This window comes from Aptenodytes patagonicus, chromosome 1 (genome assembly GCF_965638725.1).
Source record: "Aptenodytes patagonicus chromosome 1, bAptPat1.pri.cur, whole genome shotgun sequence".
Taxonomy (NCBI): Eukaryota; Metazoa; Chordata; class Aves; order Sphenisciformes; family Spheniscidae; genus Aptenodytes; species Aptenodytes patagonicus.
The window spans coordinates 95530306-95557075 of NC_134949.1; the positions used below are offsets into that span (position 1 = coordinate 95530306).

The 26770-nt window shown below is 41.5% G+C and overlaps 2 protein-coding genes across 3 annotated transcripts in view; one reads left to right on the forward strand and one right to left on the reverse strand.

Moving 5' to 3' along the window:
• CMSS1 (cms1 ribosomal small subunit homolog) overlaps nt 1-26770 on the reverse strand; it is a 250424-nt gene that overhangs the window by 43253 nt on the left and 180401 nt on the right. The window contains exons 1-2 of one of the 2 annotated variants that reach the window (XM_076349910.1): nt 9178-9228; nt 9017-9074 (exon numbers count right to left, since the gene is read on the reverse strand). The exons of the other annotated variant lie outside the window; for it this stretch is intronic. Of the exons in view, the coding sequence (XP_076206025.1) occupies nt 9017-9074; nt 9178-9213 (94 nt within the window). The 5' untranslated portion in view covers nt 9214-9228. Of the gene's footprint in view, nt 1-9016; nt 9075-9177; nt 9229-26770 lie in introns of those variants that run through there. 2 annotated transcript variants of the gene reach the window in all.
• FILIP1L (filamin A interacting protein 1 like) overlaps nt 1-26770 on the forward strand; it is a 215035-nt gene that overhangs the window by 9637 nt on the left and 178628 nt on the right. The gene's annotated exons all lie outside the window — the stretch shown is intronic.

The window sequence follows — 26770 nt, forward strand, 5'->3', positions numbered from 1 at the left end:
ATAAAAAAAGGATAGTTCACTTCTGTGTAGAAGCAATGAAGCAAACGTGATTTAAGAGACTTATAATGGATTTCCTTTGACAATGGGAAAGGTACAGACCTAAGCTCACATCTCTGGCAAGGCATCTAGTTCAGCAATCACTACTTTCCTTTAGTTTCTGCTAACCTAACGGTAACTACAGATATTCTATTTTACAGTTGTCATTACCACAAATATTACAGGAATAATTTGCTACAGTGAATAATCACAGAATTGGGTAAAAGCAACAGCATTCTCAGGAGCACGACAAATTATTCCAGGCTGGAAACCAGTCGTTCATGCCTAGCAGTAATCGTTTGTGAAACCAACGCTTAGAAAGTTTGGACTGAAAACCTCAAAGAGGAAAAAGCATCAAATTATTGCCACAGACCAAGGCACAAAACCTGACTTTTTGATTTAGAGAGGCAGTTTCTGCACAGATTTGCAAGCCTGAAGCATTTTTTTTAATTCATTTTTTTTTTCCACACTGAGCAACTAACCAAGTACTTAGTTCAGGTTTCAGAAGAGCGAGTGATGTATTTAACACCCGCTGGGTACATCGCCACTTACACCGTGTTTAAACCAGAAGGAAAGGAGCACCTGCTATTGCTCTCCCTGCCTCAGGTTAAGCACCAGGAGTGAGAACCCCCCACCAGGAGTGTGTGAAAGCACCAGCACTCACATGCTGTAGCCTCCAGCGATCTAGAATTCCCCTCCTAATTTTCTATTCTTCACTCATGCCTTGTCTTTTAACTGCATCCAAGGATGAGCAAAGGTAAATAACGTGGTGTGCTTTACCTGGGGCTGACCCTAAAAGCTGCTTCAAAACTGCAAGCTTGGGCAGATCCTAGCCAGGATCTCTGAAGGGAGCCCGAAAGGGCTTGAGCCTACAAAGCCTTAACACTCCACGGCTCTGAATAATCTTCTGGCTACTAACCAAGCTCCTCTGCAATACCAAGAGCCACTAATGTCCCAGGATTTTTCTACATGGCAGTCATTAAGAAAGTGAAGATAAATTAAAGGAGGCTAGGAAGCTGAAGCATGCCGCCCTCTGGCCTAGGTGATCTTGACAGAAGTCAGGTTTTCTCAGCTCCCTTTAACCTTAGAGCCCCAGGAAACATACCCTGGCAGGAGGTCTGCCCTAAAAAAATGTGTTGCAGGTAAACCCATGGTTATGTTAAAAATCACCCACCTGTAGCTACTAGCCCTGAGTTGCTGAACAGAGGGAGGGAGGGAGCATTATTTCTGAAAACGGGGAGGGAGAGCTGCTTCTAGGCAGAGAACTGTTGTCTTTATTCTTGCAGCAGTAAGAGTACCAGTGCACCAGTACAGTACCAGTACACAGCACCAGTGCTTTATGAACACGTGCAATAGTAACAAAGATGCTCATGACTCCAAACTGTATCTATCAATCGTGTATTTAGTGGTGGACTTGGCAGTGCTAGGTTAACGGTTGGACTCGATAATCTTAAAGGTCTTTTCCAACCTAAATTATTCTATGATTCTATGATCATGAGAACTCATGTCCCAAAGTGAAAACAGACAGATAAAATGCTGCCTTAGTGCAAGCATTGGTTTTACTGGGTTTGGTTTATTTTTTTTAAAACTAGAGAGTCTGCATATCTCCTTCTCCTTAAATTGCTCATGCACATGTTGGGAGTGGAGAGTCTGTATTTGAAACGACTGAATCACAAGCATGCCTACCAAGTAAACCTTGCAGGGATGAGGGGAAACTACATGTACAAGAGTCTTCAAGATGCCTACACACGCAGCAGCTGCCTCCCACAGGGTCACTGGAAAAATCCATTCAGCCATTCTGACCATTTTTAAGAGCAAGGAAAATACAGACAAAAATACAGGGCACTGGGGGGGCAGAACACATCTCAGACAAAGCAAGGCATTTTTGGATAGGCTCAAACAGTTTCTGGTCTATTTTAACACCACTTAAGACTGGCAGAAATTTTGTGGAGGAGAATAATTTTTGTATCCACTATTTGAGGAAGATGAAGATCATGGCTTCACTGCACAGACCAGCCTCGGTTGGACAGTAATACACAGGGTGCAAGAGAGGTAGGTCAAAAGTCTCCAACCTGTGCTCCACACAGAAAGCATTCAGGAGATCAAACAATTACCTTTTTAACCTTCAAATTCAAAATGGGAAGCAAAAGTGACTGTGGAGGATTTTCATTCAAAAAACAGCCACTATTCTGGTTCGTCAGTCAAGACTTCTGTTAGCATGTACTTCAGGAAGCTCACGCTACCCTTGTAGTCCGCTATACAAGCAGGAAACAAAGTTCCTTCTGCTGTATTACTGTGTTGAATTATGGGGTCATTTTTCAAAAAGAGTTTTGAAGTGTACAGAGCTAGGAGTTGGACATGATCAGAAGTCCATAGATCTGTCTGCTGCTTTCAACACAGTCGACTACAAGGTGCGAGCAACTTGCCTGCAGAACCAAACAGGAGTCGATCTGAATCTGTCTCAGATGGTTCATCTCATTCCTCTCAGGAGGCCCAAAACAGGCAGCTGCTCCTCCTCACTAGGAGTGCTTGCCATGGCATCCCAACAGATTAGGCTCCATTCCCCATGAAGCTATACATTATTAATCTTATCTGAAGCAGACAGTGCTGACGCCCAGCTTCCTCAGTGTCTGGAAGAATACCAGCTGTCTCCAGCTCAGCCCGAGTAAGTGAAGAGAATGTGTGCATGTATTGAGAGGAAATATTTCTTAAAACTTTGCAGGATTCAGACTCCTTCCCCTCTTCTTTTCCCTACGCACTGTCACGGCAACTGCCTGGGGTTCATACCCCACTCCATCTTTCTGCATGCCCAGGTACAATAGACTCCTTTTTGTACCTTCTGCTTACAAGATAACTATGCCAATTCCTCTCAGACAAGGATCTGGCCCCAAGAGCCCTTCCATTTGGTTTTTTTTGGGATGGGTTACTGCAAGACTGTCTTTATCAGACCAACAGAAGGAGATGCCCAGATTATGCAGCCAGTGGAAGATACGGCAGCATACCTGCCAAAGAACAGGAATGGACACTGTAAAGAAAATTACTGTACTCAACAATTCCTTAGCTTTTACCTCTTAGAAGTCCTTCATGGGCTTGGTTCTAAGGCTCAACAATCTCTATGGTCCTTTTTCTTCATCAGCCTTGGAGCATTACAACCAATAGATACCACAGAGTTGCTAGTGTTGTAAATAAAAAAGTTCGTTTCTACTGAAAGGCAACAAAGCTGAGGAAGAACTTTTTACCTTGAACTTAAGAACTGGTCCGTAAGGGGTACTGGATAAGAGTCATATTCATCAGCCCTTCTTAAAAGTGGTCACAATCAACTGGATGGCAAATTACACAACAACCAGGAAGAAAGGGATCTTTACTGACTTACAGACCTTTCAAAGCCTCTAACAATTGCAAAGATGTTTTAATGGTTGCGTAGACATGGCATAGACTGGTGCAATACAAATACAAGGCTCGACAAGTAGATTAAGCCCTTAAAAACCAAGGAACACCAAGCACTGTAGCTAATTTTGTACCAGAAACTTGTTTCTTGGACCAGTTTCGTATTTCAGGATGCAGTCCAGCAGTGAGGTGCTTTACAAATAGTCACATCAAGACACACACATCTTGCATATCCCATCCTCTCAAGAAAAATAGGGGTCTCTACTGTGGCAACATTACATGTGAGAAAGCACTATTTTTAAATAAAAGCCTTTTTTACTCTGGGGTAAAATGATTTCCAAACAGTTTTTGATCCCCTAAGTCAGGGACCAAGACTTTGCTAGCAAGTGGGAAAGCGTTCTACAATTTGAAATGTTACAGCCAAGCTGATGAAAGATCATTCAAGCAACCTGAATGGCTCACATGTAGTCATTTTTACTGTAGAAATCAACACACCATGTTCAGGTCTAATAAAACCACATTATTTGTTATTATGGAAAATACACTAATTCTACTCACTATTTCCCACAGGTTTACAGCACTAATAAATCCAGATTTGTGTCGTTAATCTCTAGAATTAATGACTGATTACTAGTAAGAGTGCAGTAGGTGGTGATTAAAGCAATAGAAATGCCCCATAATACAGATGTTATTGCCTTTGTGTGGGGAGGCACTGGATGGTAAGTGAATATTACCTTCAAAGATCCAGCTCATTTAACACAGTTGGGCTCTCTGATGAAAGTTGAATTTGGAGCATGTTAGTGTAATAACATGCTCTCAAGATATTTTTTTTTTTTAAATCAGTAATTATAATGAAACACTATGGCTGAATAGTATTACCCTCACCCACTTACATCATCAAAACAAGATGACATTGTTACTTTATTTTCTAAAGCTTTTTTTTGGCAAAGCAAGTCATCTGTTCTCTCACGTACTGTTTAGAAAGCAAGATTAGTAGATTAAGCTGTTTACCTCCTCAAGTATTATGCTTTTTACGTTGCCATATTTACCACATAGCTTCAGGCACAGCAAAAAAAATCTGTCTTAAACCTGTGATTGCCTCAGAGCTGTTTGACAGGGCTCTTTATGCCTCTTGGAGTAGGCTGATAGTTTTGTAGCATGAAGTCCCAGGCTTGATCCCGAGTATAAAGTACTTGAAAAAATAAAGATTTCCAAGTAGAAGGCTGAAACATATTACACATCCATACTCATATTCCACAAGGCAAACCTATTCATCCACAAGACAAACCTATTCATATATATTTACCTGGCAAGTATGTACGAGGGTGTTTGACCAGATCTGAAGTAATCCTGTTTATCATTGTAGCAAAGGAAGACTAGATAAGCATGTATATCTCATCAAATTAGCTACAGCCTATAGGCTTCCCCACACTCGTATCTGGGTTTGACCCTTAGAGTCATCTATGTATTTCTATTAAGATACATTCACTAAGCCTTCATCACAAGGCAATGACAATTAGTTTCCTCCATTACCTGATTTCCAGTTAACCAGTAGTCTTAAGAGCCTCATGTCTCACATACTAATGCAGAGAGTTGGAGCCAAGATCTGCCTGTTTATACAGGACAGAAAGCAATTTAAATATACACTAATAGAGAGGGTTTGATTTTAATTACATTAGACACAGTAGTTGTCCAAGCAAAAGCACAAGGGGAGTACATTAAAAACCAAAACAAAATAAAACCCCCAAAACTTGGCTGTTGAAAGAAAATTATGGTCACATCTCTCATGTTAGAAATGTTGATAGAAGAGTTTGCTGCCAAGATTATTGTCACCCTGAATATGTATTGGCTGTTCAGACACCGTTCACAAGATTTAATAAAACAACATTTAGTTTTGTATAGATCTGTTACTTCATGTTAAATTAAACAAGTTGTTTGCTTTTTTTGTTGTTTTGTTTTGTTAAAACCAACCACCATTCAGCATGTGTTTAGAAGAATACACATCTTTCAGGAGTCTTTTAATCAATCATAGCAATTTGTAAACCCATTTCAAAAATAAATATTTAGAGGTCATGTAAGCAATGAACTCAAAGAATGGCTTAGATCCAGGCATTGTGTAGACTGAATGATGTGATCCTCCAGACATTTTTCTGCCCATGTGGTGCCATCAAAGAATTTTGGGAATTTTTTTTTTTTTTAAACAACATGACAAAAATTAAGGAAGGAAAGAAAGAGACACATGAGGAACTGAGAACTGTGAAATGAGACAGGGGTAATGCAAGAGGAGTCATATCGCACCACTGAAACATGAGCCAGCAGAAGGGAAGGAATGAGATAAGAAGAAAGGTCAGAGCAGCAATGGCGGCCAGGTCTTGTCTTGGAAAGAGCTTAAGAATGAAATTAAAACAAAAAACGACCCTCACACTTCTCAGACATCAGCTACTCTCTGCACTCTCTTCTTCTCACTAGTTTGGATAAGACTTTTACTAGAAAACCTTTTTTAATTGCCCACTTGGACCTGGAGGTGCTTGAGGAAAGCGCTGAGGGCTCAGCTGTCACCCCAGCATTAAGTGTGGTTGGCAAAATACTCTGGTCCACTAATTATCTTTCCTTGATGAAAGAACTTCCTGGGGGTCAAGGAAAAGGGGAAGGAGAAACAACACCTCACTGTTGAGAAATTATCTCCCATTTCAGACCACAGGACAGCTCTTTAGAAAAGTGCTGCCTCTGCTTCAGTTCAGCAAGAGCACAAGAGAGACTGAGGTAGCTTCTTCTGATTTTGACAGCCATGCAAAAGACCTTCCTCCCCGGCCTCGCCACCAACCATGTCAGGTCTCTGTAGCAATTTGCAGCAATATACTTCATTGGGCTACTCTGTTAAATTAGTTGCAGATGCTTCTGTAGTAAATCTTTCCTTAGCCATGTGCTTCAGAAAAAATGAACTGGAAAAGTCTGCTTCATAGGCTCCATACTGGCCACAAAAGACTGCATGAAACCGTGAAGTCAAGCCCAAAGCCCCCTGGAGAATGCTGGAGCACCACTGTCACATCCCGATTTTCCAATATCATCCACTCAGCTGAAAGGATGTTTAAAACCAACATTTCTGGGGACAAAGAAAATCTCATTTCATTCTTCTCTCATTATTGAAGTGTGGCTGAAACCTTCTATTCTCAGAACAGCCAAAAATAAATAAACGCTGGTACATGTAGGGAAATTTTAGCCTCAGAAGTGAAATTTCTCACAAGAACTTTTGAGCAGCTGAAGATGTGGGAAGGGACACTATTACTTGCTCTCAGCTAGACCAGTTGCTAACATGATTATATGGGCCCCCTTTAAAGTCCATTTGCACAGAAGGAGATGAGTCTGTCAGTAAATAGCAGAGTAATTTATCACCACACCCATAAACCTCTCTTCCTAGAACTGCCATACACCTGAGTATCATCCATGAAAGCAGACCCCATGCTCAAGGTGAATGCCATCTAAAGGCCCTCCTCTAAACTCGAGCTCTGTTTCAGACCCTGAGATGCTGTTTCTTAACAGCGTGACATGGGCCATCGTGCTGGAAGTCACTGTTTCTGGGAAATGTTACTGCACTTCCACTCCTGACTCTTCTCCTCCTTTCTCAGGTTTACCTCTATAGCTGAAAAGCTTGTTTGGTGCTCCAACTCATCTATACCACGAGTTAAAATGTTAAACATTAAACTCTTAGTACTTCATTTTGGGTTTAAGGCTGAGATTGAGAAAGCCATAAAACCCAGGATGCTCAAGCTACGGCTTAAAACTACTTTTCCCAGCACTTTTTGTATTTACAGTGAAAAAAAATACTATAAAGCTTATCAGAAAAAAACTCCTATACAAGTAAAGTGAGATTTCAGAGGACAGCCATAGTCTCTAATGCAAACAGGTATGTCATAGCACAGAACAGTAGGATGATGTTCCTCAAATCACACACCAAGCTAATGGCAAAGCCAGGAACAGTATGCAAATCTCACTGACGTGGTAAAACATCAATAAGCCCATGTGTGGCTTTTCTGCTTATTTATTGTATGTGTCTCTGCATCTACTTATTTTTCACATGCTGATTATGCAAGACTGAACTATGCTTTTCCCACACTTGGGAAGTGTTACATGTAACTGCTCGTTATTTTCACTGAGTGAATTACCACCAGAGTGGGAATCATACCTTTGAATAGCCTTAGTTCAATTAAAATCCCAAGGCCTTTATGCTCGCAGTTACCATATGTCTCTTATGGTTACTAGAAATATTACCGTATTTCTCTTATTTCTGAAAACTCCTTGTGGTTAAATAGGACAAATCCCTCCCCCCCCTTACTACTTGTAAGGTAGCCTCTCCAAGTGCCCACTGCGCTGAACTCCACAAGGATAAGTTTGAGTGACAAGTTAGACTCACAAAAAAAGGAAAAGAAAGCCATCAAGCATCCCCTACAGTGTTAGTGGCACACAGGCAGGGAAGCTCAAACAGGCAGGGAAAGAGAAGCTGCTGTACGCCTCCTACTCCCTGCCTTGCCCGTGCAAGATCCCCGTTTCTCAGGACACTGTCAGCAATGCCTTGTCCCACACAGAACCCACAATGTGGTTCCCACTGCCCATCCCCTTTGCTTTGCTTCTTAGGGAAACGGGAGCTTATATATGACCACAGTATCTGTGTATATGTCTATGTCTGTGTGCTGATCCCAGAGTTTTTGTCTCGGCCCACAGTCATTACATCAAGGTTTGACAAAGGGCTGGCGAAAGCAAATTCTTGCAAGTTCTTACAAGTTTTGTGAAAACAGGCAGGGAGGCGATTCTATAATTTTCCTCGCAGAAGGAGAGGCTGGCATGCACGATCCCAGAGAGAGGGGAGAATCCCAGCAAATTCCTCAACCATGGGAAAAGTTTCAGCTGAGACTCACAGTCAACCACTGGACACAAATTTATAGGAAAGTAGGCATGTTCAACCCCAGTGCTCAGAAAACTACTCGTCTGGCTACACGGGCACTGTAAAACATAGTCATTTGAATGATTTATTCCATTCTTTCTTCTAAGAAATCTTACCCAGCACTGGAACAGGAGGGAGCAAACTGGTAGGTGACACACACATTTGCTAGCACAAAAAGGATCTTTATAAAAGCAGATTTTGTATTTTCCAAATTAAGAAGAAAAAAAGCCAGTGACAGGGTGGGGCAAGGGATCCTGTTTGTTTCTAAGCCTATCTTTTCAAACACTTTGCATGCACATACTTGAAATACAGAAAAGCATCCATTCCGAAATGAGCGCCAGGGTAGAGCCAACATCCATGTTTTGGGTTAGCTGAGTTTATTTTCTCAAGGTCCGTATATCAGAGCAGAGATATCTATTATGAATATCTTGATCACACATCCCCACCCAGCACTGGCCGTGGCTGCTTAAGTAAGGGGGGAAAAGGGAAGACTGACCCCCATTACCATCTCTATTCAAGTCCTGCCCCTTAGTCGCCTGTGCCCAGTTCAGCCCCAACCAACCAACCTGACAATGACCCATTACTCATGCTGTTTACCACTAACCTTGCTCATGACGATCCATGGCAGTCACAGAGCAAATGCAAGCCACTCACCTGGCAGATCTGCAGGCACTTGTGGGAAGCAGCCAGTGACCTTTTCAGCCAGCAAAAACTACAGCAGGAAGACAGTGCTTGAACAAACCTTATCATGCAATAGAAAACTTCCCCACTGGCATAATAATGCAAGGGGAGACTATTTCCCACCAGCAGCTTACTACACGAAGATGTAGCCTCAGTACAAAAGGACGCATGAAACTTCCAGGCTAAAACAGTTGTGACAGACCACAGCATGCAAGCTCTTCCATCCCTCGAGGAGTTCAGACCTGGCCAGGCACATATCACATTGCCTGCCAACGCAGTACACCTCTGAGAACCAGGCTTTTAACGACGCAGACAGCCCTTGGGATACAGGCAACACCTCCTACAGAGGACTGGAGACTCAGACAAACAGCTGCACTCTCCAGAGGGCCTCACCGGTTAGTGAGAACTGAGCTTTGCCACACTTTCTCTTGAACCTTCACCCTCCCAGAAACTGAACAGACAGTATAGCAGGAGAGCTGTGGACTCCTGTCCATCTACCTCACCTGCATCATGTCTTGGTACCTAATACCACCACCCTCTCTCCACCCCACAGATAGCTTCCTTTTTCCCCACTCCGTGAAACTCTAAATGCTATTTTTCACAAGTAGAAATTACCAACATTGATAGAATTCTTACATCACTTTTTTAAATTTTAAAAAAAGCTCTTTCTGTTTGCACTAAATACATACCTACTCCAACCCTCCATGACTCAGTATCTATCTATGAATACTTTAATGAGATTTATTCAATTTATTTTCTAGTTTCCCAGGTGATGACATGACAGACCTTCAACCTGGTCTTGCGCAATCAGCATGGGAGAGGTCAGTGAATTGGCAATAACAAAGTATTTGAGAGCCAGCAACAGGGAGAGGGAGTTCAGATACTTGATGACAATACACTAACACAAATGCATACTTCCCTCCTCAAAGACTCCAGCATAAGAAAAAGCTTTAGGAGCAGATTCTTCATACCATAATCTCCCACAATGTTTTGATCTGGTTACTTAAGCACAGTCTGGCTTGCTTGAATTAATCTGCGGCTAACCTGCAACAAGGACGAAGATCTGGTGTCTGAAGTCTAGAGAAAGGACCAAAATACAACAGTTCCTACGCCTCTGTAAAACTTGTAATAGACAACCAGGCAAATACCTCAGTTTAATCTTTTTGCCCTGGTTTTCACTTGCCATAACACTCCCCAAGTTGATAGCCACTTCTCTTTTTAGGAGCTTGCACAGGAGTTCATTTCCTGTCGTGCCAGGCTTCGGGCGTGCCTGCTGCCCCCAAAAACAGGCACTGCATGCCTCTTCCGCTGCATGCAATGGGCAAACCGTTCCAGTGAAGCTCTTCTGCCAGGGCCTGGTCACGATACTGGCAGCGAGTGTGGGCTACAGAGGACTCCTGAGCAAGCCAGATCCCTGATGTGAGAAGAAGTGGGCCAGAAAGACACTCGTGTGAGGCAAGAGGATGGGAGAATGCTGCTCCCCAGTAATACTGAGAACTTGAAAAGACTGGAGTTTGGCATAGAGAAATGCATGGGCTGCAACATTTTTTTTCTAAAAAATCCTCCTCCATTCATGCACTCCTGCATAGCAATGCGAGACTCCCAAGTGGGAAGCTCAACAAAACACTTAAACTTCTTTTTGCCCAGGAGGGCCTGGCTAGCTCACCAGAACATGGGAATCTATGTGGAAGAAAAAAGTAGCAAAATATTGTTAAAAGATCAGTTTAAATCCAGACTGGTTCTCCCTTCTCAGTAAGGCCCCGTGCAGCTGCTCCTGTTAGCGAGGCACTGGAAGGGGTGATATTTCAGGACTATTCTTCAGCAATGCTCTATAATCCCTGGCTATGCAGCAGGCCTGCCAATCAGCCACCTTGCTCTGCTTGCATGCAAACCCAAGTTGAGTAACCTGAGGAGACATTAGCAACTCAACACTCACCGCAATTTCACTTCGTGGTCTGACCAAGTGGCACAAGCACTTAACCACAGCCTTTAACAGCACGCTGCGCAGACTAATCCCTCCTTGATATTTCGTGTCAGCTCCCACTGTGAATCAGCACGGCAATGGATCTTGACTTAACAAGCCAACTCAACTGCACTTGCACTCTTTGGAGTGAGGAAAATTATCATTCCTACCTAAATTACACCATGATCCTGACTGCAGTCTGCCAACCTCCTCCAAATGGTGCCTTACCAGACCTAATGTGCAGCCAGGAGTGTCGGACTGCCTGAAAGGCTCAGCCGTTCCCTTCAGGGGAAAACACTGAAGGAGTTGATGTCATTTACATGGTACCTGACTCTGATGAGCAAACTTGCTGGCAGCCAAACGCAACACAACAGTGACACTTTAAAAGAAGTGTTCAGGACATGTTTTTCATTACCACAGTCATTCCAAATGCACCATCGCCACCTCCACTTTATCCCACTGTGCAACAGGCATTAACAAGCTGAAGCACCAGCAACACGTGGATGATGAAAACATTCCACCAGCAGACTGAACTATGCTGAACACTGTGCAGGAATGTCAAATTAGATATTTTCTGTACCCTGAAGTGTTTTTTCATGGTACATTAGACTTTCTGATCTTTTTTTTTAAATTAACTATTGTGCTCAAGTTCCCTGGGGCTTCTTTTTTGCAACAAGGTAGAACTTCACAAGTATAAAAATCAGTTCAAATAAAGCAAAACAAAAACAAACAAAAAGTCCACAACGTTTCCAATATTTTTTCCTCCAAAAAGAATGCATTTTTACCTATGTCTTCTGTTTCCCTCTGCAACTTTTTTGCTTTAAAAAAAATGACAGTAGAAATGGATAATCCAACAAATCAGAACTTCAGTAACACGCCACAAATGCACTTACAGCATTAGGCATTGATAATGTAGACTGATAACACTAGCTCTGCTCAGAACAACTGCTGTGTTCTTGCCCCATCAAAACCTAACAGCATCAAATTTCTCAGATCTTCAGTGAGTGAGGGTAATGAAAGAAGTTCAAAGGCCTCAGGTCCAGACTGAGGTGACGCCCTGAGGCAGTGTGGCACAGAAACGTGTGCAGCCAACAGGGCAGAGGAAAACAATTCATTTGACTTCCCCATCCAGAAAGGCCAGGCACTTTGAGAGGTACCCATGGCATTTACAGCTGGCTGGATGGAGGGGCTGTGGATGACATTTGTTCAGAGCAAGGCTCCTACTTACTCATCTAGATTAGGAGCAAGTCTTTTAACCACCCCATTTAAGAGCAAAGCTTTTGGAGGGATGACTGTTTTTGATGGGTATGCCAACTAATAGCTCTGCCAGCACTGAAGGACTCTTAAGACAAGACATTTCACAGTGTCACTTCTCAAACAAAGTCAGTTATTTCCTTCCAACTGGTATCTGAAAGTTGCCAATAGCAATAACAAAAGTATTCAAGAAAAAAAATAAGGCAGCACAAACATGGGGATTAGCTGGAAAATTAGACAGTGTTTTTTTATTACTGTTACTATTTTTAGTTGCAAATGGAGTCAGAAGACATTCTCCTAGTGACAATGTAATTTAAGCAATCTATTATTCAGTATTATTTCAAATCAACATTCTGCAAAACCTTAACCTCCATCTCAGGTTCATCCCCCTATCCCACCCCCAATATACTCGTTCCAAAAAACCACTATATTTAATCCCTGAGTTTATAAAGCAGATAACATAAACGGTATTGCACTCAACTCTAGGGAATTACTAGCACAGTTCTCTTGCAATCTAAGGAAACTCCTGCTGGGATAATATTTAAGACTTTAGTCCCCAAAGCAACATTTCTCGAATGACCTCAAGCCTAACGTTACCTAAGTTGCATCAAAGCTGCTCAGACATGTTGTTGCTGGAATCGTCTCAAATTCTTTTAAAATATACTTAAGATGTGCAATAAATAGAGAACAATGAAGTCAGCACGAGAGAGATTTTTAAAAGTTACGTATCAGAAAAAGCAAGGCAGATCTTGCATATAAACATGAGCAATCATTTTAAAGGGTGGCTGGGTGCCCTCTTCACTTGCAGCTTACTCAGCCATCATTATGCTCTTCAAAGTATTGCGTCTTACCCTTCAGCTGTGTTAAGATGCTATTGATCAAGGACCAAGATACATGTTAATATGTAACCTGCCAGAGGTGTTTGAAATTCCATCTGATCCTCATCAAAGGAGAAAATTCCTCACCCTTATTACAGAATGTAAAAAGTTACCAAATGTCCCCGAGCGGGACACGGCTGCCTGTAATGCCTTCCCCACACCGCAACACCATCAGCTCCAGGTGAACCATATGAGTTCTCCATGCTATCTCCATCTTTCAATAGTGGCTTTGAACCAAGAATGTTACTATTGAAGAACAAGGGAGGAAGGGCTGAATCCCAAGATAAGTAAGCGGCAGGGCTGACCTCATAAGCTATTCCCTAGGGCATACCATTGGTATCGCATGAGGTTCCTGGAAACATTATATGAAAAACAGACATTGAGGTTTTACCATTCATAGGCAGGAAGTAAACAATGCTTAGCAGGAATTAAACACGCTTATTCAAAGAAATTGAAAACACAAAACCCACGTACAAATCAAGCTGGGGTTAAAGTGGTACTTAGATCCAATGAGGAAATACAGCAGGAACAGGCCATGGCAAAATCCACAGTTGTAGCGTACACACATGTGCGCACTTTTGAAGGTATAGAGAACACTACAGACATAGCTTTCCAATGCTCTTCAAGAACCACGGCCACTACATTAGAAAAACAAGAATTACAGAAGAACTTAGTCTGGTTCAGATCCATTCCCAGAGAAGTTAGTAGAAAAAACAACAACAAAAACCTCCAAAACAACCCAGTTGTTCTTCAGTGGGAAGAAAATCAAGCTACTGATGAGTACTTCTGAAAATCCTCCCCATCCTACTTAACATGCTCTGCCGAGAGCAAGCTGCATGAGCTGTCAAGCATTTCTGCTTTTGTCCACTTTGAGGTCTGTTCCATGCAGATGAGCCTCACCCCTGGGTCTCTCCCTTTACACATGGAAGAAATTGACTCTATGTATTTGAAAGATGCACTTTAAACATCCTCTAATACTGAAGATTATCCTTCTGTTCTCACATGCTGCAGACTTTCAGGGGAAATTCACTGGAAAATAAAAGGTTTGAGAAACATCAACAATACAGAAAAAAGCAGAAGATACATATGATGGGCCTAGAATTTGATGCCTATCGCTGCAAGAAACCGTGATCCTATATTCAAATTTCTTCATTTTTTTTTCTACTGTGATGACCTCAAGGACAAGTATCTGTAGACCTTTAAACACAGGCATCTCAGCTGCCTAAGCTGCAGCATTAGGTCCCATAGTTGGAGGCACCTGGCATCATTCTCATTTTGTATACTCCATAACAAGCTCATGTGGACTACACTGACAATTCATAACAGAAACAATAAGAGTCCTCCACTGGTCCCCTGTCACCTTGACTACTGGGAAACCCACCAATTTCATACTAACTAGCACTTAAATAATGGACCATCACTCTTATTTTTGGCTGCCCTAACAGTTGGTCTTAAGATGAAGTAAAACCAGAACAATGATACTGAACTAGAACAACATCACAGAGCGATTATTTCAGGGAAAATACTTTAGTGGGCTTTTTTATTTCATTTGGGTTAAACAGGTTTAGAGTCACCCCCCCCCCCCGAGACCTTTTATTTTTTTTTCCAGTAAGTTGCAAGTTGCTGAGCAGCTGAGAAAGCCTGAATACTCACTCAATACTCTGAGCTCAATATTTTCATGTTTTCTTCCCTTAGAGATAAATTAACTACTAAGGAAGAAATAATTTTAAGAGTACAATACTCAGTGCTTATGTAGTGCCTTTTATCAGCAGAACTCAAAGAGCAGCATATACTTTTTAATGCACTTATCAACCACAAATCCAGAAAACTGGACTTGCAATTATTACTCAGTCTTTCACAAAAGATATCAGCTTTTGGCAAAAAAACTTCTGGTTTTTCAGCACTAAAAAGCCATGGTTTTTAGAACCGTAGGAAGATAAACAGCTTCTGATCAGTCCCATCTCATGCAGCCAAAGTCTCACGCCCAACTAAAAAGAAAAAATTTTCTTCGTGTAGGGAAGCTGCACTACACTGAGATCTGGGTATTATCCTGGTGCCTGCACCACTTGATTCATAAAAATCTGAAATTCTATCAAAAAGCTGATAGGACAAAATCTCAAGTGGCAGGTACACCACCAGGGCACTGAGAACCTCTCAGCTCCGAGTCCACAAATTACAAAACATAAGCATCCACATTAGGTTCTGCAAGAGAACAGACACAAACCCCAGCTCATCCCAAGGCCAACCCACTGCTCTGTCCCCCTGGCTTTATAATTCTACATGGAACTGAAATAAACCCAGCTCAAAGCAGCATTCTGAGAACTCAAGTGTACTAAAAAGTTGTTTTATTCATATGTTCCCATGTCCTAAGAGACAGGCATGAGACATGACAAAAATATTAGCAAATAGGTTTTAGGGACTGTGATCTCACAGATGAGAACAGAACAAATTCAACTGAAGTCAATGGAATTATACGCACTGACATGAGATCACAACACAGCACTCAAAAAATACCTTAAATCTTAAAATCCCCAGATGCAACGTCTGTGGCCAATATCTATATTAGCTACACGTGCATTATCCTGAAAGGAGGTTTCAATTATTTTTATAGTGAGATAATGTTCCCTTGACAATCTTAAAGTCTTAGTAGCATATAACAATTAAATTTCATTCTTGAGAAGACAATAGCAGACATCTGCAACTTTGAATCTATACGAGAATTAGCAATTTTTCCATTTTCTTCACGAGAACAGTGACTTTTCCACAATACCATAAAGCCACTGACAAACTACATACAAGAATTTGAGGGGAAAGCAGGGGGAAGTCTTCTCCTAGGCCAAGCGCAAACTGGAAGTTTTACACTTTGCCAGTTGCAAGAAAAATGGGAAACAAAACACTTCATTTTGTAATAAAGTATCAGCTAACATACTTAGCAGAAGGAAACCCGTTCTTCACCAGCCAAATCTGACTTTCATTCGGTAAACTAAAAATATATCTGCAGAGGTTTTGTTAATACGGTTGACCTCAAAATTTGGAACTTTCTTCCTTCCAGATGCAAAATAGCTCAAAATTATGCATTTTCAGGGAAGGATCCAAAGGCCCCTCTACTGTCTATTCCCCACAGAAGTTAATCACCAAGCATTAGTGAACACAGCCAATCCTAGAGACTAAGGAAACACTGTTATCCCCACTTTTGGATAGAAAATCAAGCAATTAGTCTCTTCTGTGTTTTCTACGATATACTTTACAGCATTGCTATGCAAGGTTTAGCACACTGCACGATGCCACCACTGACCTTTCCCAGTGCTGCTCTCCTATGTTTGGTCCTAAACTAATTAGAGGAAAGAAAATAACAGAGTCATCAGGGCTGTGAGCAAACATAGGCTTTTCTTTTCTCCTCCCCTCCCCACTTTTCTTAAGATGAGGTTAAAAGAAAAAAAAACAAAAAAAGAAGAAAAGAGATGACACATACTTAGGAGAAGCAGAGAAAAGGTAATTTGACGGTGGTTATATGCAAAAGCTACTTAAAGCTTGTTTTGCCAGAGGGAAAATGGGGAGCTGACATATCTTAACCAGCAACATCACTACAGGTCAAGCCAACTGTTCACCTCAGTCAGTTAATCCAAACTACAATTTGATTTGTCTGTGCTAGGAATTGAAGTTCACTTTTTTTTTAATTAAAAAAAAAATGGTTACTGTCCCATAACTAAGGATTCCTTGTAATGTGTCACCTTAATGTTTATCATGCCATGGCTGCGTGTGGGAATGGTCAGTCAGGACTGGTTCCTGTCAGGACTGGCAGCATCAGCATCTTCAGGCCTTCTGCTGCATGAGCATGTGATTAAAAGAACTAGTGGATCACACTTGTTTCTCTAAAATGTACAATCCCATAATTCTCCTAGCATGATCCTGGGGGTAAAAAGACAGGAAGGTTAATTGCCTAATTAACCTAATTAGGTTCATGCCTAAAGAAAACAAACTCCAGTTACTGGAGAATAATGTTCCTTTCTTCTCTAAATGACTGTTCACCTGTATGGTAATGCTATGAGGGACCTCATCATTATGTCCTTCCCCTGCCCAGCTCACCCAAAATAGGGTGTCCAATTCTCCAGCAGCACAGTGCTGGAGCCATTGTGCAGCAAGTACCGAATCCCACCTGGCATCCTTTTCAACAGTGCTTAGCAGAGGTGTGGATCTCATTAGCTGCTCTGCAGACTTTGGGACCAGGAATATTAATTTAGAGATGCTACTGGAGGTTACCTGCATTCATGGAAGGAACAAATCCCAATCCCCACCAGCAGCTGTACCCCAGCACACTAATAACGACGTATGAATGACAACCTGCCACCCAATGTGACCACCTCTGAGCTGAGCCAGTGGTATGTAAGGCCCTTTTTAAGACAGAAATGCAGAGTAATGCATTCTCCTACAGCTTAAACCCCTTGGGCGTGGGTGGAGAAAACACCTTCTACCAGCAGCGTGAGCGTTCTTCAGACAAGGATGGAAATACCTGAGAAGAGGGGAAAGGAGCAAAAGACAGCAGCTTCATTTCCTGACCTGACATGGAACTTGAAACACACTCAAAGTAAGTTAGCCCAGGAGAAATGCTGCATCTGGGAAAACATCTGTGTATTGGGGACATGGCACTGAGAGAGCTGGTCAGTAATTACAGTCTCAGCCTCTTCAGATTTACTTTTTGGCAGAAAGGATAGTTCGTCAAAAACCTAATCCTCTGCAAACCAGTAGGGAGGAGCAGGCAGCCTTGCACTTGTTTTTTTTTTTGTGAGAACTTTCAAGACCCAATTAAGGTGACACAGAATTATCCCATTCCTCTCAGAAAGTGTCACCAGATCATTCAGAAACTTAACTATAACCCACAATTATAGATGCAAAGAGCTCAGTTTATGGTGCATTTCTACATGTATATTAGCACAGAAACACGCAGTACAACACAGATTCAGAAAAACAAACACCCTTTTAGATGTGGGGCTCAAGTGACCTCAAAACAAACCTCTTCCAGAGTAAAGAGGCACCCTTCTGAAGTTCCAGATATGAATCTAGGACCTCTGGGTGACAGGGATCTACTTCTGAGATGCATGGAAAACCAATAAGCTTGGCTTTACAACCATGCCTTGCAGGGGCTCCAGGAACAAGTCTATTCCATCCCCACAAGCTGTCTGATATCCCCTGAGGACACTGAATGAGACTGGTCAAGAACAGGTATTTAAAACAGGCTGCAGGACAGTGGTTTACCAATTACCTTTACCATTGTGCAGCAAGTACCGAATCCCACCTGGCATCCTTTTCAACAGTGCTTAGCAGAGGTGTGGATCTCATTAGCTGCTCTGCAGACTTTGGGACCAGGAATATTAATTTAGAGATGCTACTGGAGGTTACCTGCATTCATGGAAGGAACAAATCCCAATCCCCACCAGCAGCTGTACCCCAGCACACTAATAACGACGTATGAATGACAACCTGCCACCCAATGTGACCACCTCTGAGCTGAGCTGTAAGGTGTCTTTGGGACTGCAAACAGCCCAGTCTATGTACAGGGCACAGGCACTCTGACCAGTGGAGTCACAGAGAAAGGGACAGAGCTGGCCAGGCTCCCACCTGCAGCAAGGCAAGGCTCCCTCTTCAAAGATTTCAAAATGGTCGCAGCGAACACAAGCCCTCCCTGACTTGTGCCAGCCAAGCATAAGATGGATGTTAAAAAGATTAAGGTACAAAGGATCAGGAATGCAGGCAGATGCAGATATGTGGGATGGTCTATAGGGAACACAATGTCTATTCAAAATACCACCCTACTCACTTGCAGTGAATTACTAAGGTGGAAAAGACAGCTTTTGCTCTGCTTCTTCTGAGGGAGCCATTGCAAGGCTCTAAATTGGCCTCAGTGGGGATCCCCTCATTAGTCATCATGGTTTACTATGAACCAGAGGTACTTTCTGTGAATGGCCAAACCACAGTGATGAAACAGATTTCTTTATGTGAAGCAATCCCCTGCCACAACATAGATGCTATCAGATAGTGTCATCATCCTGCATTTTCTTTTGTGAGTGAAGATGTTCAGTCTGACCACTTATGTGTCAAACAGAGGGAAAAGGCCTGCTGAGAACAAAGCTTTGGATCGTTTCTTGGCAATGCACTCTGGCCCTGGGCTCTAAACCCTGACACACCACGTAAGCAGATTATGCTCTTCACCCAGCAAACAAGGAGGTGCATCTCCTCAGCAATGAATGAAGCTCTTATAGCTTACATCTGGCTACACTCTGCCAAGTAAGAAACATGAGGCTGGAAACCGGGCTGTCCCACAGCAATAGAAATTAAAAACTACAAAGAAGATGCAAGAAAAGTTAATATTCACGAAAGAAGTGATGCAAATCAGAAAGGCTTGAGTAACCTCAAGCAAAGAGCAATAAAACCCAGAGGAGCTCTGGCTTGCCAAGACAAGAGGAGCAGCTGAGTGTGCGAGAGCGAGCGCCATCCACTCCGGCTGCCTATGTGCGGAACGAAGGGATGAAGAAGGAGGTGCATGGGATCCCCCTTTGTAAGGCAGTCCCTCCATCTGAAAAATTTAATCCAATACAAACTAAAATCCTAAGGAAGTAAATGTAGCAAGCCGTTTAAAAGGCCGTCTAAAAAAAACCCAGAAAAATGGATGTTTGTCTTACATGAGAAAAAGATGTATAGTTTGATGGTTTTTGCTTAATTGCTTAATTTTGGGGCCAAGCCTTGTTTGCACTTTTGTTTCATTCAAACTATAAATGAGGAAAGATATATTCAGGCTACAACAATCTTGACTATAGCTAACTTTTATTTGTAACAAGGCTGTTTCACTCTACTTTTAACTTGTTTTTGAACTCCAGTTCCTTAAGATGCCTTTGCAATAAAAACGGATGGTAAAGTTTGCAGATTGACTTGAGTTGACTTCCACTTTACATGTAAACAGGACCTCTTCACAGCTGGCTCACAGTAACACCCTCTGATCACTCACAGCTGTAGAGATCCACCACCGCAGTTAGCCATGAAGAAACAAGAGTTGGGGGAAAAAAGCCTACAGGCTAATTGGCTTTTTTTTTTTTCCCTATCTTGCATTCAGAGATGACAGAGAGACATAGCTCATTATGCAAAAGACAGTACACAGCTCTGACCTGCTTCATTGCAGCTGAAGTTCACGTTACGTTACATTGACATGGCTGCAGAAAAGTAAGCACAAAAGCAATAAATTACATTCCTAAGGAAGCAGCAGCTACATAAAGAAATGAACTAGTAGGTTGGCAACGTCTTGCATCGCCATGCCAGGACTTTTAGGTCACGAAGGCAGGCAAGTGGGCACAGAGTCAGGTAAACAAACATCTCGTTTACACTTCAAAAGCTCGAAGTATGTGATATTTCACAAACTTTTTCCTAGTGTGACTTTTTAATTGGTTCATGCAGTTAAATGGCTCCAGGATGAACCAGTGGTACTGTAATGGAACTAAACTGCCACCCTGTTAGGAAGGATGCTGAAGACATGGGAGGAACACCCACAGAAGTAGTAAAGGAAGGCCTGTCTTCATAAGCCTGTAATCGTACCACTCTGCATTGCTGTGTAATCTATTTTAAAACCGATTGGGTTCTTGTTTTCTCCTGAGGCGCTCACCCTGAATCTGTCAACTTTTCCCATCCTTTAGCTGATCCTGATCATTCACCTCTCTCTCACACCTCAATCCTATTAGCTCGGCTAGCCTCCTGCGGGTCTTTACTGAGCCTTTGACTTATACAGGAATTTTTCTGTTAGTGCAAATAAATCTAACCAAAGGCTTCAAATAAGGCCAATACATAAATACAATAAATCTGAAAATTGAACCAATACAGCAGTTAGATCAATTACATTTTCTTACAGTGACTAATAACTTCTTTTGTGTTTTAAAAGTAAAGACTTACAAGTCAACAGAAGCATGGGAAAATATTTGATGTGATTTTCCAAAGCACAGCGTTTCTGAAGCTCTGCCAGTCATGCAATAGATTGAACACAGCATTACGAAGCATTCTCACATGTAACCACAGTGACTCTACGATACAGGTTATTTAAAGCCTTGTGAGATTCACTTATAATTCTAGGTAAAGCACATTTCTTAAAGTATTTCACTGGCAACCGTCCGACGCTGTGTTCCAAAAACTGAAGTGCAAATTTCACAGCCTCTAGCCCTGGCAATTCACATCTTATAAAATAATCAGAAATTTTTATCTTTTGCAGAATAGCTGGAATCCCATGCCCTTGCAGACAGTTTTTATATTTTGTTCCCTAAACCATAAAAATATCACAAGAGCTTCTAGCAGGTTGGAAGGAGGTCAACAAAACTAGTGTTAGGGGCTTTTTATTTCCTTTCCTTTAAACTCCTTGGGGAGTCTAGTGATCAAAACTTAGCAAAATGCGTAAGTATGTTGTGTAACAGGATTGTTAGATCTGTTGGCTTCAAACTAAAAAGACTATAAAACAAAATTCCTATTATGGATATTTCTTGATGTTTGCTGGTCAGTCATGCATTCCCACTACGGATAGTCATTTTCATCCTATTGCTATTAAGATTTCTGATTAAAGAGCATTGCTGCAATACTTCCATGAAATTACTGTAGTTTGGGAATTTTACTTTTGGAAAAACAAGTAACAGAATAATTAGACATGTCTATCAATTCCACTCTCTTAATTAATGCCAAAAGTGGAAGGGCTGAATTATTAACTACTTGCTTGCTTTGGCTATCACACTGACAGAATGTCAGATGCACTTCTAGCATTTCAGCAATGCCAGAAGCCAGAATCTTCCTCTAATTCTGCCCACAAAGACCAAAAACAGCTAAGGCAGTCTTTCCCCCAAAAAATGTAAAGCAGCACTTTAGATGTACACATATAACTCAAATACTATTTCTTAACTCCTCAGAGAAAATACTGATACCTAACAAGCTTTATTAAAAAACAGGACCCCCCCCCAAAACAAGAATTGCATTTGCTTTTGCATGGAAGAAAAGAGGAATAAATATTCTCAAAAAAAATTGCAGCTGAAGGAAAAAAACTTAAGTGCTTACACATCTGCTGGAATTATGAGCATCTTACTCACCAAACTATACCGTCTCCAGTTTATCTGACATGGCTCCATGAATGTGTCTCTCTGCCCCCAGTAGGGACAGTTAAAGATGTTTTAAAAGTCTCTGAGGACAGTTTAAAATGAATCAAAAATGTAGAACCATGAACCAAAAAAAAGCCTCAAATAAAGTCTCTGATACACATGGAAAGATCTGAATTTAATCTCACAAATGACTGATTTTTTAAGCACAGACAGAAATTTATTAACTATGAAAATGTTTGACTGGCCTAGACATTACCAAGGACCTTTTCATTCCTAAATAACATATTTTACCAAATGTTCTGTTTAAAAAAACACACACACACACAAAAACACTCCGTGTGCTTTCCACCAAGGAGAGAGCAGCAGAAAAGCATCCTTTTTAAGACTGATGGTAAACATATTCCACATCATGTGTGTAGGACAGGTTTTCAGATAACACTGTAAGAGAAGCAGCAGCTCTGAAGCTGGTGTGCCAGAAGCACTGTACATGGGGGTAAACTAATCTGCATTCACCAAGGACAGGGATAACAAAACAGAATTACTCATTTCTTAGAAAGGCTTCTGGTTTCCCTTTCAAGCCCAGAAAGCGTTCATTCAGCACAGCCCAGTACTTGCCACTGCTGCCCCTCATTCTTCAGGTACAGAAGCAGCAACACTCACACTCATATCATAACCTCCCAGCTAATAAAAGCTAACCAGCAATAACCTTGTCCTGGCCACAAAAAAAGAAAAGAAGCCTTACAGTCAGAAGAGGTGATAGAGAAAAGCTGTCCACAGTGAAAGGTAGATGATATCAAAGAGAGTAAAAAGCCCCTCTGACAGCAGCTGCTTCCTGCTCACTGTATGAGCTTCACTCTGTGAGTTTCACTCCCCAGATTTTTCGAGTCAAGCACTAAATAGAGTGGGACTGAATAAAGACGTGCATTGCAAGTCTTTTTTTAATGTCCAGGAAAATAATGGATCCTGAGAGATGCAAAAGGAACTTGCTGGGGAGAACTATGGTGCAGTTTTAGAACTGCATCTGCTGCAGACAGGAGAGCAGCATCTTTCTATAGCTCCCACCCTGCAACCACTGTAGATGCCTGCAGCAGCTCCGAGCTAAGAGCCAACCACCAGCCACCAATCCAGTCTACTTCAACCCACAGTGCAGGTGTGCCCAGCTGGTAAACTTTCACGTCCTTACTGAGTTACTGGCCTCAGCTAACTCCAAAAAGAACAAAGAGATCAGGAAAGTGAGTTATAACTGAACCTCCCAAAAAGACTCAATTTGACTTCTACGTGACTTAGCTAAACTGTAAGAAGCCCACAGCATATTTTCTTCTTCTTCAGCCTAGACTCAAATAAAATCAGCAATAGAAACATCTACTGAAATCATCAGCCTCAGTAAAACTGTATGCAACATGCTTGCCTGTAATTGCTGGACACAGGTTTTACATCATGCCATACTTCATCCTAAAGTCCTACTGATCTAAACAGTGACATGCAATGCTCGTCTCTCCAGGCTGGTTACTCCACATGTGGCTCAGAGTAGGCTAGAAGATGGTCAAGTGATGCTCACATGCCTACTGCTAAAGCCAGCTGGCTCTGCTATTTTTTAATTCGTCAAAGGTGAACAGGGAAGGTGAAAGGTTAAGACATGGAAGGGAATAAACCAGACACTCTCAAATTACCAGCTAAAAAAACCAGCTGACAGGAGAGGGAGTAGGCCTTTCACAATCTAGTCAAAATGCCATGTCAGTTAGGAGGTGTATGTTTGTCATGTTTCTGTGACTATTTGTGAAATGTGCTTAGTCTGTACACTAGGTATGAACTCAAAGGAACTGAAGACAAACAAATTTGGTGACTGTTTTTCCTCATCACCTCCACAACCCTGTAGTCTTCAGATGAGCGCAGAAACATAAGATGTCCCTGCCATCCAAATCTGACCCCTGTTAACTAATACCTCTCATGTTGCACCAGTCAGCTCAGCAAGCTCTTTTCACCCAAACACCACAGGGCTGGTGGGAGTAAAAAGCAAGTGGTCAAAAAACTGAAGAAATTAACAAAATGTGGCAATGTCAAATAAAAAGCTACTATGTTTGCAGTTTCTTTTCAGACTACAAGCAGACTTTTTTTTTTTTTCTTCCCCCAAGGGCTAAGCACTCTTCTTTAGAGGAAATCTAACCTCACTACTTTCCATGCAGCACTGTACAAATCCAAACGATTGGTTAGGTCTCCTGACTTTGACTAAATTAAAGCGCATTTCATAATAAAGCCTACGAACTGTAAATTCTGTTTGCAACCACCAACTGGTGGCCATCTTGCTGAGCAGGTAACTTTCTTGTATTGAAAGACTCAAAGCTCAAACATGAAACTAAATGAATTCCTAAATTCCTGCATGTGGCTGTACTTGCCTCAGAGGGCCTTATATGCATCTGCAAAATATAAACAAAATAATTATTATAATCCTATAACTATAGTTCCAGAGTTTATGAATATGATTTTATTAAAGATTTTGAATAGTTATTTGCTTCCAAAAGAAGCAAATATTTAATTTGATGTTTCTTTCTATGGCTTTTCCAGCAGAAAATAGAACACTTGATTTTGATGATTGGCCCTGAGAACTAGGATCTTTTATTTCAGAGTCAGTCAAGCTGTCTCTCTCTTGTGGAGAGACAACTAACATCAAATGTACACTACAAACCAACCAATCAACCACTACTGGGTTTATAATTTCTCAGGTTTGAACACACTGAAGGCAGAAGACTTCAGGTAGCATAGGAAGAAAATAAATGTTCAGGACTTGCCCGAATCAGATGTACTGCGTGATTTAATTTTAATATTAGTCAGTGTTCACAAAAGCCCAGAACTGTCTCAAGTCAACTCCTAATTATGCAGGCAAATGGGGAAAAGATGACCAGAAAAGACTAAAACATAAATCAAACTAACCATATGTAAAAATTAGGCTAAAGCATACGCACGCCATATTATTCTTTGAAAAAAAACCAAAAAACAACCTAGTGGCTAGATTTCCATAAGACGCAGATGCAAGTTTAAGGAGAAACGGGCACTGTAATTAGATCAGCCCTTACTCTGCACTCTTTCACAACCATTTAATGCACCAGAAGGTCCTGGAAGAAGCCTTGGTCTTGCTAATCCAGAACCCAGATAGCCATCAGAGTTAAATGAGAGCTGACTAACATAACAAGGAATTAACCCCTTAAACAAGCTATTGTTGGCCTCCCTCCCAAGGGATTTCTCAATTGCAGTGAAAACAATGTTCCAAATCCAGCTTCCATTGCTAGAATGAAAACAAATGCTACAAAGAGTATGATGAGATGGAGGTCTTCACACAGCCACCGAGTCGAATGATGGGATCTCACATCTGCTTCAGTTACTGAATTTAATAGCTTCAGTATGCCCGTAAAGACAGGCTTCAAACTGACACTATTCCAGAGGTCACAGCTCACAGATTCCAGGCAATCCATCATCAAAACCCTTCAAAAGTAGCAGCCAAATTTAACATCAGCACCTGATGGAGTATTATTAAACAGACAGACCTGCACTAAGGCATTCTCACATAGTTACACAAAGCCCTCAAAAAATGTGTGTTATCATAAAAGATACTTAGTCATCTCATCTGATCTCAGCAAGTAAGCATAGGTGAATTCACCTCGTATGGCATTAAGATCAATGCTGCAGATTCAGTGCTTTACAAACAAAGCTTCTTTCTCCTGAAGTAACAATGAAAGCCCTCCTTCTTCCATATTCCCTCCTCCATAGAGTTCTTCAGGGTGTCTTCTTCTGCTAAAGACATAAAAATTAAGTCTTGGCCATTTACACTCACTAAAAGATATGAACTTGTCCATCTTCCCCACTGCTAGCTTGTCCAAATCCCAACTTAGATGATTTCTGCCTCTCCAGACTTCCCCTTTGGTGACACCTGAGTAAGTAGCTGTATATTCTCCACACAACTCTGTTTCTTCTGTCTTTTTTCTAATTGAAGTGCCACAAGTTTTTCAAATGGAGGAAAAGTCAAGCTAGAAACTTGTTTTGGGGCAAGGGAACTGCTTTTGGTTTTAACTTTTAAAAATGCGTGGTATATGGGTCATCCAAACTAGCAAGATTTTAAAATTCAAATGAAAGTAACCGCGATTAACAGATGCTTTTACAAGAGCAGTGGTGAGTAAAAACTAGCCACCAGGCAAATTCTAACCAGCCAAACTGGCTAATGATCAAGGAAAGAGGTGGTTGTATCCAGCTGCAAAATAAGCACCATTTTTTAAAAAGATTTTTTTTTTTAAGCAATCTTTGGAAGTCATAGACAGATTTTATTTGCATTTTCTGCAATGAATTGGTATAATCATGTCCATCAAGTGATGGAAGTTGTGTTCTAGTGTTGCTAATCCTCTTATCAAAGTATTTTAGACACTGATTACAGCATTATGAGGAACAGCCAAAATACGAAGGCACAGGAGTAATGAAAAGGATGCCACAGGGCATCCTTTCATAGGGGAAATGAAAAGGCTTAAAGGAAGCA